The following is a 13,051-nucleotide window of genomic DNA, read 5'->3' as shown; positions in this document are numbered from 1 at the left end:
CTGCTGAAGCATCCTGCAGCGGGACGGGGCTGGCTGCAGCCCCCTGGTACCACCATCCCGGTGGCTGCAGACTTCCTGCTCTCGCCAATGGTCTCGCTTCTCATGTCGAGTGGCATGTGGCAGGTTCCCTCTGTTAATTAGAACAAATGTGCCAATTATGTTAATGTATCTCCCGATACCAATCAGTGAATAATTAGAGTCAACACATCTGTCTCTCACCAGGGAGCAGAATGGCAGCACAAATACTACAAGGTACGCTGTTCTGAATTGCAGCCACATCAGGTTGTGCATCTCCTCAGCTGTTCACAGGGACAGTTGGGTCTTGTGGAAGGCTGGGAGGGGCCTTCTTGAGCACCTGCAGAGACTGTGAACTCACTCCTCTGCTTACTGACATCTAACAAGTAAAAGTACCTGAGTTGGGAAACTGAAAATAGAACTAGGAATTTCATTCTGGCTTTGTTCTAGAGGGCTGATATGTATGGGTGAGCACTGTTGTTTTTCTTAGCTGGCAACTCCAGGGGGGAACACTTAAACACCCTTCATTACAGTATTGTGGTGGATTAAATGTTTGCTGTTATGATGAAGGAAAACTGATGTTCAGGCTTGTTCTATACATATGCACAGCTATCCATGTATTTATTAATAATGGGTGGAGGGATACGTCTGGTTTAATTGAATAGACAGAGCTAAGTCATAGAATCATAGAACCTTTAAGATCATCTAATTCCAACCCCCCTGCTATAGGAAGGGACAACTCCCTTTAGACCACGTTGCTCAAAGCCCCATCCAACCTGGCCTTGAATGCTTCCAGGGAGGAGGCATTCACAGCCTCGCTGGGCAACCTGTTCCTGTGTCTTATCACCCTCACAGTAAAGAATTTCTTCCTGATATCTAGTCTGTATCTACTCTCTTCCAGTTTAAAGCCGTTTCCCCTCATCCTGTCACTACATGCCCTTATAAAAAGTCCCTCCCCAGCTTTCCTGCAGGTTCCCTTCAGGTTCTGGAGATACCTGTAATTGAAACTTTGTAATTATAGCCTGTAAATGCATATTATGAATATCTGGGGAAAAAAAACCAACAAGTATCTCCTCCAAAAATGTATTTTCTGGAGAAGACACTGATAACCAGAATCACAAGGGTTTGGTTTAGCCTGACCCTGAAAATGGACATCTTGTGGATCTCAGAATGCCCATGGGCATCCTGCTCCACCTCTGCCTGCTTGCCTGGTAGAGCACAGGTCTGTGGCACAAAGTGTCCTATTCCTCGTTCTCCAGCCTCGGGCAAGTGTCCCAGCTCCCCAGGGCACCAGTCACCATCATTCAGGCAGCTGAGTTAAGCTCAGGATGGGTCTCAGCGTTGACTGGATTAGCTGCCTGCTTCAGCGAGAGGACTACAGCCTGGGGAATGACACGGTGTCACGAGATTTTTTTTTCTTTTAAGTTCAATAATAACAGTTTGCATACTTGTCATTCACAAATCACACTGTCTCACTACACTTTGCTCTCTTCGTGTTTGACACCTGATCAGCTTCTGTGTACATGAAAACAGCCCTTCTCCCCCTAGATCTATTTACCTCCCAACTCAAATCAGCTTCTTGGCAGGAGTGCTGAGCTCTGCAGCCAGTGGGTGAGTAACTTCAGAAAAGAAATAGACCATTAGCAACTGAAAATATATACTAACAGAATTCTTATTTACATGTTGTAAAGTGCTTTAATTAGTTAACATTTGTACAAGGACTGAAGGAAAAAACACAAGAGCTAATTACTGCAGGAGCAATGTGCATTTTTCTGCGTTGCTCTTTATACTGATGGCTAAAACATGGAAGGAAGAATCATCCCTTCTCTTGCTATCTCAGATGTTTTCTCTTCAGTTCTTCCCTTCAGATTTTGTGATACTTTACTGCATGAACTGTCTCATGACGTTATTAAAACCCAGATATCAACAAAAGAATGAATTGGATTATATTCAAGAAGTACCTAGTAAAAGAGGTGAGATTTAGACATGCACGCACAGTACCGATATACTGGCAAAGCAGAGTTTTCAGAATAAAAAATAAATCCTGTGGTTCTGTGAGCTTAATTTTTTATTGTTAGCAAATTCTGTGAGCCATTAGGTGAAGAGGATCTTTTTCCCAATTTATTCGACAAAGAGCTAGAGGCAGTATACTGAATTATGTAGAGCCTCTTTATTTTTTCTGATATTGGCAACTCTTATTTTCATATCCTCTTCAAGTTTCTTGCAGGGATGAAAGGGAATTTAATGCTCATAGTTTTAATTTTGTCTAATCAGCTGAGACTCAGGCTGAATATGCATGTGTGTGCTTTTGTGGAGAGAGAGAGTATTGCAGAGTGCTGGTATTTATTGAGTACAGAGCTCTTGGCCAGGAGGGCTGCTATACCAGGAAAATTGTGGACTGAGCCTCATAAGTGTATAAGTGTAGTCCCGTTCTCACTGATGTCCCAGTGTTCTCAAAGTGCAGATCACAGAAGAGGTAGTGGTGGGTCTGAAGGGGGTGGGGTACACAGCTATGGCACTGTGTGTAGCATCTTTTAGAGTTCAAACACTCCATCCCAGAAATAGAGTAGTAACGGAAAACCAGAAAGACGCTTGATTTGTGTGAGAAACAGGGGTTAAGTAGCAACCTTCTGCTGGAGGAAAGGTGAGCTGCTGGCTGGTTTTTCAGTCTGGGCTGCATGCAGACTTGACCTGCAGGTGAGAAAGGTGCCAGAGATTGCCACTGACTGAACAGGAGTCTGTCCATCTCAATTATACTTGATGGCCATTAAGATTCAGGAAAGGAAGAGCAATTTCAATCATCCTGGCAAGGAAAACCAGGTTATGACCAAGTGTTTGTGTCTTCCATGGCAGATAAGACGTGAATGCTGCAGCAATAGAAAAACAGCTTCAAAAGATTTATATCTTTTTCTTTCTCTCCCATTCCTATCAATTTCTGCAGGACTTTTAGCATTACTGCTTTGTGGTTGTTTTTGGAGTGCGTGGCTGTTGAGCAGTGCATCAAAGTGGAGTTTGAGAGAGCAAGCCTTGGCAGATAGCACCTCTTGGGCCCAGCAAGTTGATTGTGTTTATATTTTTTCTTCCTTTCATTAACTCTGGGCACAAGCTGAAATGATCCAGCGACACGAAAGCCCTGCTTTGATCCATCCAGGTTCCTAGTCCCTTCCTTCAGAGCATGCTCAGTTCAAAGAAAAACAAGCTACTGGTTTTTCAGCCAAATTACATAAGGGTGGCTCACAGCAGTCAGCTAGGATATAATAGGGTGTTTCTTTGGGAAGGCAATAAAGAGAATATTGTCTGGATTAAAAATCACATGTAAAAATATTTTTCTGTGTAACCAAGGAAATTACACTTTATTAAATGAAATACAGCTTACATAAAGAAAAGGGAAATCTAAGCACTGCTGTAGTCTTTTTGAGCTCCTATTTCCTTGGTAACTGTTTCTTCCTCATTTCACCCTGACTACAGCAGAACAATAACAGGCATATATGTGTGAGTGCATGTATATACTAGAAAATTTTGGCCTGTTTGCAGTCTGTCTGTTATAGGGCCTCACTGTGCAGATAGTTTCAAGGTTATTGTGCTATTAGATGAGATATACAAAGAACGGGTGAGAGATTTTAGTTTTCTGATGGTGTAAGGGAATGTTCTGCATTTAGAAAGATCCCTCAGTTATCCTATTCCATACCCCATGCCTCACGCTCTGAAAACACACGTAGCAGCTGTCCAACTCTGAAAATGCATTTTTGAAGTCAAGCTAAAATATTCACCTATTTGAAGGTGGGAGACAGCAGGCCTGAAGGAAAAGGTAGACGTCAACATTACTCTCCCATATTCCTGCCATGGTACTGCCTTTCAGTTGGTAGTGTGTACTAGGTGGGTCCTTCATAGTGTGCTTCATAACTCTCTTAGAGACAAGCAAGATGATGGCAGATTTTGTGCACACTGTGGTGTGACCATTGCTGATTCAGTTTTTCCCCTCCTGCCCTTTGAATCCCTCAGGTGGAATGGCTGAAGAATGAAGAGGTGATCGATCCAGTGGAAGACCGAAATTTTTATATCACCATTGATCACAACCTGATCATCAAGCAAGCCCGACTTTCCGACACTGCCAACTACACTTGTGTTGCCAAAAACATTGTGGCCAAAAGAAAAAGCACTACAGCAACTGTGATTGTCTATGGTAAGTGCCTTGCCTTGCTGCTGGACACTCAGGAGAAGTGTCAGGGGGGCTTCTAGAAATGTAACATGCCTGTATGCAACTCTTACTGCAGCTAGAGACCAGATTGCTGCCTGGAGGCTTCCTACAGCATCACACCTTGCATTCTACTCACACATTTCATACTCTCAGTGATGCTTTTTAAAAAATAAGATTAAAACTGAAAAGAAGTCTGTGCTTCCATGTACTGGTAAGATTGTCAGAGTTCAACAGAATCACCCACCTTCTTATCTCTCTTCAAATCAACCTATTTTTGATGCCTATTACTAAAGCGTACTCTGATGTCAAATTAACAAAGCACTATAGGGCTTCAGTTCGTAGGAACACAACTTGGCTTAGAAATAAATATCAGGGGAGTAGGAAGTATTAAATAGCATTATTTTGAACAACAGTCCTGATCTGATACTGAGGTTGGCCTTCCTTTGGCCAGCCCAGCTGTTCTACTGGGGTCTCTTCCAGCCTGTCCTGCTCTTCCCCACAGCCTGAATCTCTGCCCCACAAAGCCATTGCTACGATGCTTACCAATCTGGGGCACCCTGCAGAACAAAACCTGCTCTGACAACAAGCCAGCTGACTATCCTGGTGTTCCTTACAATCAGCTTAATTATAGGGTAGACAAGTGGGAAGAAACCCCTATGATTATCCCTAATATTCATTTCACATTCAGTCTAGCAGTTAGATTTAATTGTAAGCAGTTGCATCCCTGAAGTTACAATGAGAGCCTTTTAGTTCAGATTTTATAGAAAAACAGCTGAATTGAGTTGATTAGCAGTGTTTGTGATATTGAGAGATGGACCTTCAGTTTTGTAACTGATGAATGCAAAAACATAGAGATGCAAGCATGCTGCAACTCCTCCTCATTCATATACGGTATTTTTTTTGAACAATGAAGTCAAGAATGTACGTAAAGGAGCAGTCACTTTTATGGGTTTTTGCTATTAGAGCTCCTGAAGGGTTGTGTTAGACCACAGATTTTTGAGAGCTGGGGAATTTAAACAGCTGGTATGTTATCTATACCTTGTGCTGCCATAGAGCAGCACAGCTTCCTCTCCATTCACATCATTCATCTATCTAACCCAGAAGCTGATGCAGGTGGAAAAGAGAGGCAGTATAAAATGTCTTCCCAAGGATCAATATCTTCCCAAAGTCCAAAATAAAAATTCGGTGTAAGCTCACCCTGAACAGCTTAAATATCTGTCAAGGAGGTGCTAGGACCTTCTATCACCAGATATTCCCACACTGGGGTGAGTGGGGTTGCCCTGACACCCCAAAATTACCTCCTGGAACAGAAGGAGAGGGAAACCATCACTTCCAAGTCTTCCTGTTGAAAGCATGAGAGTGTCAGTGTCCAAGAAAGAGATGCAAGAGCAAGTTATCCCCAGGATAGCTTTCACACACTGTCACACTCTTCCTCTTGCTTTTCAGTGAATGGAGGCTGGTCTACATGGACTGAGTGGTCAGTGTGCAACAGCCGCTGTGGGAGAGGCTTCCAGAAGCGCACGAGGACCTGCACTAACCCTGCCCCACTCAATGGTGGGGCCTTCTGCGAGGGGCAGAACGTTCAGAAAATAGCATGCACCACCCTGTGTCCAGGTACAGTATGAACAGCATGTAGCCTTCAATGCGTGCTTTTTTCTGATACCAATCATTCTAGAGGGCTGCTAGTCACAGAAGCTTCCTTCTCTTTATTAATAAATCCAACATTTCAGTGAATGAATAGGAAATTGTGTTATGTAAGTAGATAAAATAGTGCACGCATTACATCAAGCACCAGGGGATTTGGTCCCACTTTTGCACACAGCTTGCAACCTTGTCTCAGTCTTGGTAATTCAGAGGATTTGAAGAATGCACAGAGCTTAAGACAGTGAGAGATAAAGGCTGAAAGCTCTGGAAGAGAATAGAAATTTGAGTTTAGAAAGTGACTGTGATGCAAATAAATTTGTAATGTCTGTTCAGTCCAGCTGTCACAGCAAGTGCATCATTTGAGACATGTGGACAGTGGATGCCAAATTTTGGGCACATTTACCCAACTTCAAATACAATACCTTTAAAAGGTATTTAAATGCAAACTTACAAAAATTACAGAATTGTTTTAGGAGACACAAAGTAGTTTGTGGCTTTTCCATGATAGCATTCTGCCATCTGTCCTATTGCCTAGTACTCTCCTGTGTTGGCTGCACCACTGAAATCAGTGTCACTACTATGTCATCTTCAACTTAGGAAGCTTTGCCTTCCAAGTCTGGGTCATAGGAGTGGGTCAGAGGAGCTGAAAACAGCAAAAATCTCACCTCTGCTCATTATTCCAAGTGATGAACTACTGTCTCAAGCTCTGTTAATGGAATAATTTAGTTATTAGTTCATTGTCTGTTTCACTTTTTGCTTTAGAAAATTATTTGCAGGATTTTGAAAGGTGCTAAATGCATTTCCAATTCTGTTTGTGTGAAATATATCAGTGCCTTTAAATAATTCTTTTAATATAAAATATTTAAAATTAAATATCTTCATCCTAGAGAAGAGCTTCTGGCCAAGTTTAATTTTAACTTCCGTGTTAAAAAAAATAGGAAAAAAGTATCACAGAGTGCCAACTTGCACACTTTGAGCACAGATGAACTGCTGATATGTTTCTAAAAAGGGAGGGGAAGAGCAGAAATGATGCCGGAATAAAAGTAGGACTTTTAAAAATACAGGCTAGTTTGTTTCTTTGATTCAGGTGTTGGCATGGCTTAGAGTCCTTCCTTGCTAGGATAACTGAAACTTCCACACTGAGTTATCCCAGGAAGAGCAATGCTTTGACTTGGTCCCACACACCCCTCTGTGTCCCTGTTTCCCTAACACCTCCTGCTTTCTCCTTGTCTCAGTGGATGGCAAGTGGACATCCTGGAGCAAATGGTCCACTTGTGGCACAGAGTGTACCCACTGGCGCCGGAGAGAGTGCACAGCCCCGGCCCCAAAGAATGGAGGCAAGGACTGCGAGGGACTGGTGCTGCAGTCCAAGAACTGCACTGATGGGCTCTGCATGCAGGGTGAGTGCTGCTGCATCAGCTCTGGGGTCCAGGAAAGTAGCCATAGAAAAACCTGCTGAAGATCTTGTTATCATATGTCTCCTGACAGCCATTACCTATACAAACTTAATATAACTTATGCAGTAGTGTCATGAAGGTCTGCTCTAGTACTGAGATTTGTTCAGTCTGTTTCTGTTCATGCCATGGTCCTGTCTTAGTGACTAATAAGAGTGAAACAAAAGAAAGAGTATGCTTGTATTGTGATTCTGACTTTTTTGCTAGGAATGTGTTCTCTGTCTTTCTCATCCTTTCTTAAAAATGAAATATTCTCCATTCTGCTGGTACACTGAAACTTCTCTTCGCAGTTTGTTAGAATAACCTGAGTACAGTAACCTCTCTCCTGAAGAATATGTGACACTTCTTCGTCTTCTTTGTTGAGCTTCAGCTCCACTTTGTCCAAAAAGCTCTTTTAGTGACCATTCAGTATCTGTCTGTCTGGATCATAATAGGCTTTGAGTTTTCCAATGAAAAAAGAGTCAGGAATTTTTATTCTCTCTGACAGATGACTAGTGACTGAAATAGTCCCAGTGTCACATAAGTAACATCACTAAACTAATGGGTCTACTTCTTGAGTGTGTGTGTATAGGTGGCTACTGTCCTGGCAGTGATCTCTTGTACTACTCTATGTCAGCATTTTGCTCCAACGTTCACAGATTTACCAAAACTACTTCTTCACCGTGACTTGCACCATCACTTCCACCATGTGAAAAGCTATTAGTCAACGTCAACAGCATAAAAAATGTAATTCTCCGGTGTTTTTTTTTAAGGAGAATATAGAAAGGAGAAATTCAGAGCTTTTCTCTTTTTATTTTCCAAAGACAAGGCTGGATTTTTTTTCCTGTCTTATTGTAAAATAACTTTTTGCTTTCATAGCAGGAAAGTTAACACACCTGTAGCTCCAGTGGTGTGAATAAGTCATTATGGTAAATTAGGAAGAAAAGATGCATCCCCTCTACACAAGAGCTCTTTACTATCAGTTTATATTTAGACAGGTGTATGTCATCTTTGTGTATGTGCATAAAGAGAGCCATTTAAGCAGAGATCTGGTAGGAGAGTAGATATAATAGTACAGCAGAATAAAAGCCCTGTAGGGATCTCATTTATCTGTTGATGGTATATTGCATTTTATTTGCAAAAGTTGTTGCAGAGTATAAAGCAGAAGTCTTCAGTGGGAGAGACTGTGAGGTTATTGTGAATCTTACTCTGTTTCATATATATGTATATAAAAATGGTAATGAAAAATATTCAGTCACATATTGACCTGCTTGGCTCCAGGGGCTGTGATCATCCTTCAGTGCTAGAATTTAATGGAAGTGTTTTAGTGGTGTCTTTATACTCCCAGGGCTTCATACACCTGTAAAACCTACAGTGCTGCTTCCAGATCCATCACTGTGGGAAGATTGATTTGCTGCACTTTATGGCAGTATGCCTACTGTTCTCTCTCTCCTTCTTTCTTCCTCCCTTGCAGTTTATGCAAAACCATCCTGTCTCTTTTATATTTTCACTGATGTGAGTCTAGATCCGTAGCAGATCTGCCCTTAAGCAAGGAAGGAACACAGACCTCTTCATTCCTACAACACCATACATCAGTCTGGTGAGGGCTGGCCTGAAGCTGGTATTTCCCCTGCCTGAAAACATGTGGAGCCAGCATAGACCTCAAAGCTGTCATGCTGCTGGGTGCCATGTAGAGCCATGACCACTTGCCCTCCATGGACAGATTTCCAGGAGCTGTGTTGACCGGATGCTTGCCTGCCCCATGGCCAGATCCTGTCCCTGGCTGCTCTGGTGCTTCCTGCTCAGAGGCAGACCTCAGCACCTGCACTGTGTGTGTAGCTGGGATCAAAGAGCTACTGAATGGGCCTGTCTTACCATGAGGCTGTTGCTTTGACAAAAACTCACTTGTAAACATAAATCTCTATATAGCTGTGTATAAAAGATATCCTAGAAAATGTTGAGTTGAATGAGTCTAATTTGCAAGCTCTTTCTCTCAGTCTATTATTCACTACAGTAGCATCAGCTGGATAAATCAATAAGCTCTTTCATCAGACTGCCCCTGCTCCAGCAAAGAGCAGCAGTCTGCACCGATATCGATTTCTGTGGGGATAAAAACTGTGGAGCTCTCCTCCATCCCTTGTAATTACAGTGTTTTGCACCCAAAGCTGTAGTTTATGCTTACTGCAAGCTGTGGCATTTCTTCTGCAACTTGCTGTCACATTTATTCAGAGTAATGATCTTGCTAGTACACACATACACTCCCTTATTCAGTAGTTAGTATTTTTCTGTTAACATGAAAGGATGAACAGTCATTAAACTAGAAAGCCTGCAGTGAGGCAGAAGGCTGAACTGAAAAGGAAAAGTAGCTGTAGTGACAATTCAGGGTGGTCATTACTATTTTAAGTTTCACCATACACAATATTGCCTAGCAGGTCCTGTTAAAACAATTTTGTAATTCCCATAACAGCATTAATACAATCTTCTGGAATAAAATATGGTGTAGGTGTAAAAAGAATTGGCTGGTTACCACCCACACTAGTTGTGTTAGTGCCTCTATAGTTGCATTATTTCCTGCTTGAAGCGCAAGAACTGCAGTAAATACTTTGGTACAATGAGGAACAGTTTTAAAGGCACACACTGCATCTCACAGGGGATTGCTGTAAGCTGAAATGCTGCAATTTAGCCCTCCCCTCATCCTACTTAATGACTTTTGTGGGTGTTCTGTGCGGGCAAGCGCACCACTGCACCACCACCTCATGCTTCAACACAAATAAGATGATGGGATCACAAATAGGTTTAGAGCAAAGTACAAGGTGAAGTGTTTTGCTGTGCCCAGTGGTGGAAAGCTACATGTGTGATACTGAATATATGTGAAAAGTGTCTGGTGGCCCAAATTTGCCTTTGCATTCTGCATAAACTGCTTCTGGTTACCAGGAAGAGTTGGACACGCTAAGTGAGTTAGCTGTGTTGGTTGGAAGCTTGCTGCATGAGTGGTAATGCGCAGTTGTCTTTTCACTATTTAGCACCTAAAGTCAAAAATATTAGCTGCTGTATCAGGCATAGAATCATAGAATAATCCAAGCTGGGTAGGACCCACAGAGATCATTGAGTCTAGCTCCTGGCTGTGCACAGCACCACCCAAAAATCAGACCGTATGTATGAGAGTGTTGTCGAACTCTGGCTAGCTTGATGAAATGTTCCATACTTAACCACCCTCTCTTGGTGAAAAATCTTGAACAGGTCCATACTCAAAGTCTTTCATCTGTGTCCTGTCTGCTGATGATCTCAGGTGTCAGTGTTCAGGTCTCTTTTCTCCCTAATGTCAATACATAAGCTCAAAAAGTCTGTAGACATGATCTTGCTTTCTCTCCACGCTAGTAAAGCATGTCTTTTCTGAAATCTGAAATTCTTAGATTACACTCTTGATGCGCAAGTTGGCACCAGCGTAGTCAGGAGACGATAATCAGTGTCCCTTCCTCAGCTCACTCTCAGTTTAAACAGATCACTACGTCTTTTCATAAAAGCTGGCTAAGCTGTGCTTTCACTTTTTCTTCAAATTCTGAGTATAGCTGTCTTACACCAGGAAGGTAATACTAAAGCACGTGTCACTTGAGTACTTTAGATTATCTAGTTCTATAAATAGTACCATTGTTCTGTGTAGTAAAAACTGTTCACTTTTTACAATCACAATACAGATTACATACCCATCATCTTATAGACCCAAAAGGAAATTTCCTCTGGTCAAGCATAATCAGATCCAGTGTTGTCTTCTCCTTTTTTCTTTTAAATAAATAAGCATGAAAAGACTGAGGCAGGCTGCAATCACTTAAAGAATGGAAAAAAAGATTCAAAAAATCCTCACCTGCTACTAAGGGCATCACTGGACCAGATCCCTGGTCACTCTTATCATAGAATCACAGAATCATAGGGGTTGGAAGGGACCTCAAGAGATCATCGAGTCCAACCCCCCTGGCAAATCAGGTTCCCTACACCAGGAAGGTAGTTTTCTTCTAACTCATTCTTTGCTATGTAAGAGAACCATATAACTCATGTGCTCGGAAACCTAGCTGAATACACAACTTGAGAAATAGGCAGCTATGCAACGGAGAAGATGTTATTACCAGAGCTGTAATTCTGTTTCTTGTTAAAAAAGGCCCCCTGCTAGTTGAGAATGAATTGATGTGTTGCTTCTGTAGTCGCCACATTCTTTGAAATCCTTGTCTGAAAGGCAGCGTTAAGTTCTTAAGGTTGCCTCTTACAGCCACAGTGACCTAAGCACATGAAGGAGATGCAGTTTTCCTTGTTCACTAAACAGTCAACTACTCTCCTTTTCCAGTCCTGTTCAGTTTGTATACAGATCTCAAGTAGAAAGCAAGGTTAGCCTGATACTAACAACTCTTTCTTCCTGGGACTTATATATACTGCACATGCCCTGTTTGTTTAATGTGACATGCCAGAACCTTCTAATGGGATAAGCATTTGCTTTCCTTTTTGGCTTGTTTTGAAAGCCAGCATTCAGCAAAGAATTAGAGAACTGGAAAGTTTGATGAGGACTTCTGGTCTTCCAGAGCAGATTAGTGTGCAAAGAGCAGGGGAATGTTTTTCAGGCTCCAGGAGGTAAGCAAAGCTCTCTCGAGGGAGATTGCAGCAGAAGCCTATGTGTACAGAGGAATGAAATAAAACCTTTTATTAAGAGCATGTGGGTCAAGAGGGAACTTATAATATGTTCAGTCTGTCAGTGTAATGATATATCCACCTGGCCAGTTGCACTGAGCCCTTACAGAGGGAGTTTTATTCATTTGAAGAACGCATCTCGTCTGTTCCTAGAGGAAGTTTTCTACAGTATTGTTATTTGATATGAGTAAAGAGATGTGATATTTTATTTTTAGCCCTATTACTATGTAATGATGTAGCAGCTAAGGGAGTTTATGCAGACATCTCAGAGTTACAACTCTTATTTATTTTTATTGTAGTAACACGAGAAATCCCCAGCTGAGGACCGTCCAAACTCTGGTGGGTCCTCTGCAACTGCTTAGTGAGAGTTCTTGCCTAACAGAGCTCCTACTCAAAGCAGATGAAAGCTCTGAGTGTAAAACAAAAGTACAGATCCACAAGCAGAACCTAGGACACTGAAACTGCTTTTTCTCACCTCACTCAATTCAGAGAAAGCCCCCTCCATATTAATTGTAGTGGAAGGTGAGCCCTCTAAGATCTCTAGACTGTTTGGAGATTAAAATAAGCCAGAGAATAAATTACCTTTCTTGTGAGCTTATAGACCTGCCAAGGATTTTGGTACATCACTGAATATCCATTCAGATAACTCCTGCTTTCCATGAGCCTTTTTTCCAACAGTTTCGGCCTCCTCTCCTGGATGCATTCTCACTGTGCTTTCCTTCACCAAGCTGCTTGCTGTGCATTCCCTCTTCAGAGCCAGCTCCCGTCTTTGTTTCAGCTCTCCCTGTAACTCATTTGCTTTGGGCCAGCTACAAAACAAAGCAAACCCCAGGAAATCTGTTTAGGCACTGCAGATGTGGAATTTGCAAATACGCAAACTAGCAAATTATAGTGCTAGATGTGTGTTTACTTTTGCTGTCAAACATCCATAAGAAACCTAGCATTCAGGTTCTGTGCTTCTAAAATATTAGACTGGCTAACTAAAAAGTTGAAGTCCCGAACTTTAAAAGATTGTATAACGTCAAAATTGCCTCTTCTAATCCACATCAAATTGGAGCAACAAGTTATCCTACCCCTCCATCTTCTC

At 42.0% G+C, this 13,051-nt stretch overlaps 1 protein-coding gene across 1 annotated transcript in view; it reads left to right on the top strand.

The window, feature by feature from the left end:
* Positions 1-13,051, top strand: part of UNC5C (unc-5 netrin receptor C) — a 232,256-nt gene that overhangs the window by 186,910 nt on the left and 32,295 nt on the right. The window contains exons 5-7 of the mRNA XM_065736903.1: positions 4,018-4,198; positions 5,660-5,827; positions 7,093-7,257. Of these exons, the coding sequence (XP_065592975.1) occupies positions 4,018-4,198; positions 5,660-5,827; positions 7,093-7,257 (514 nt within the window). The remainder of the gene's footprint in view (positions 1-4,017; positions 4,199-5,659; positions 5,828-7,092; positions 7,258-13,051) is intronic.

Source organism: Cyrtonyx montezumae, unplaced genomic scaffold (assembly GCF_038088225.1).
Source record: "Cyrtonyx montezumae isolate F1298 unplaced genomic scaffold, pur_monq_1.0 scaffold_2, whole genome shotgun sequence".
Lineage (NCBI taxonomy): Eukaryota > Metazoa > Chordata > Aves > Galliformes > Odontophoridae > Cyrtonyx > Cyrtonyx montezumae.
The sequence above is the reverse complement of the archived record's forward strand: the minus strand, read 5'-3'. Positions and strand labels throughout refer to the sequence as shown.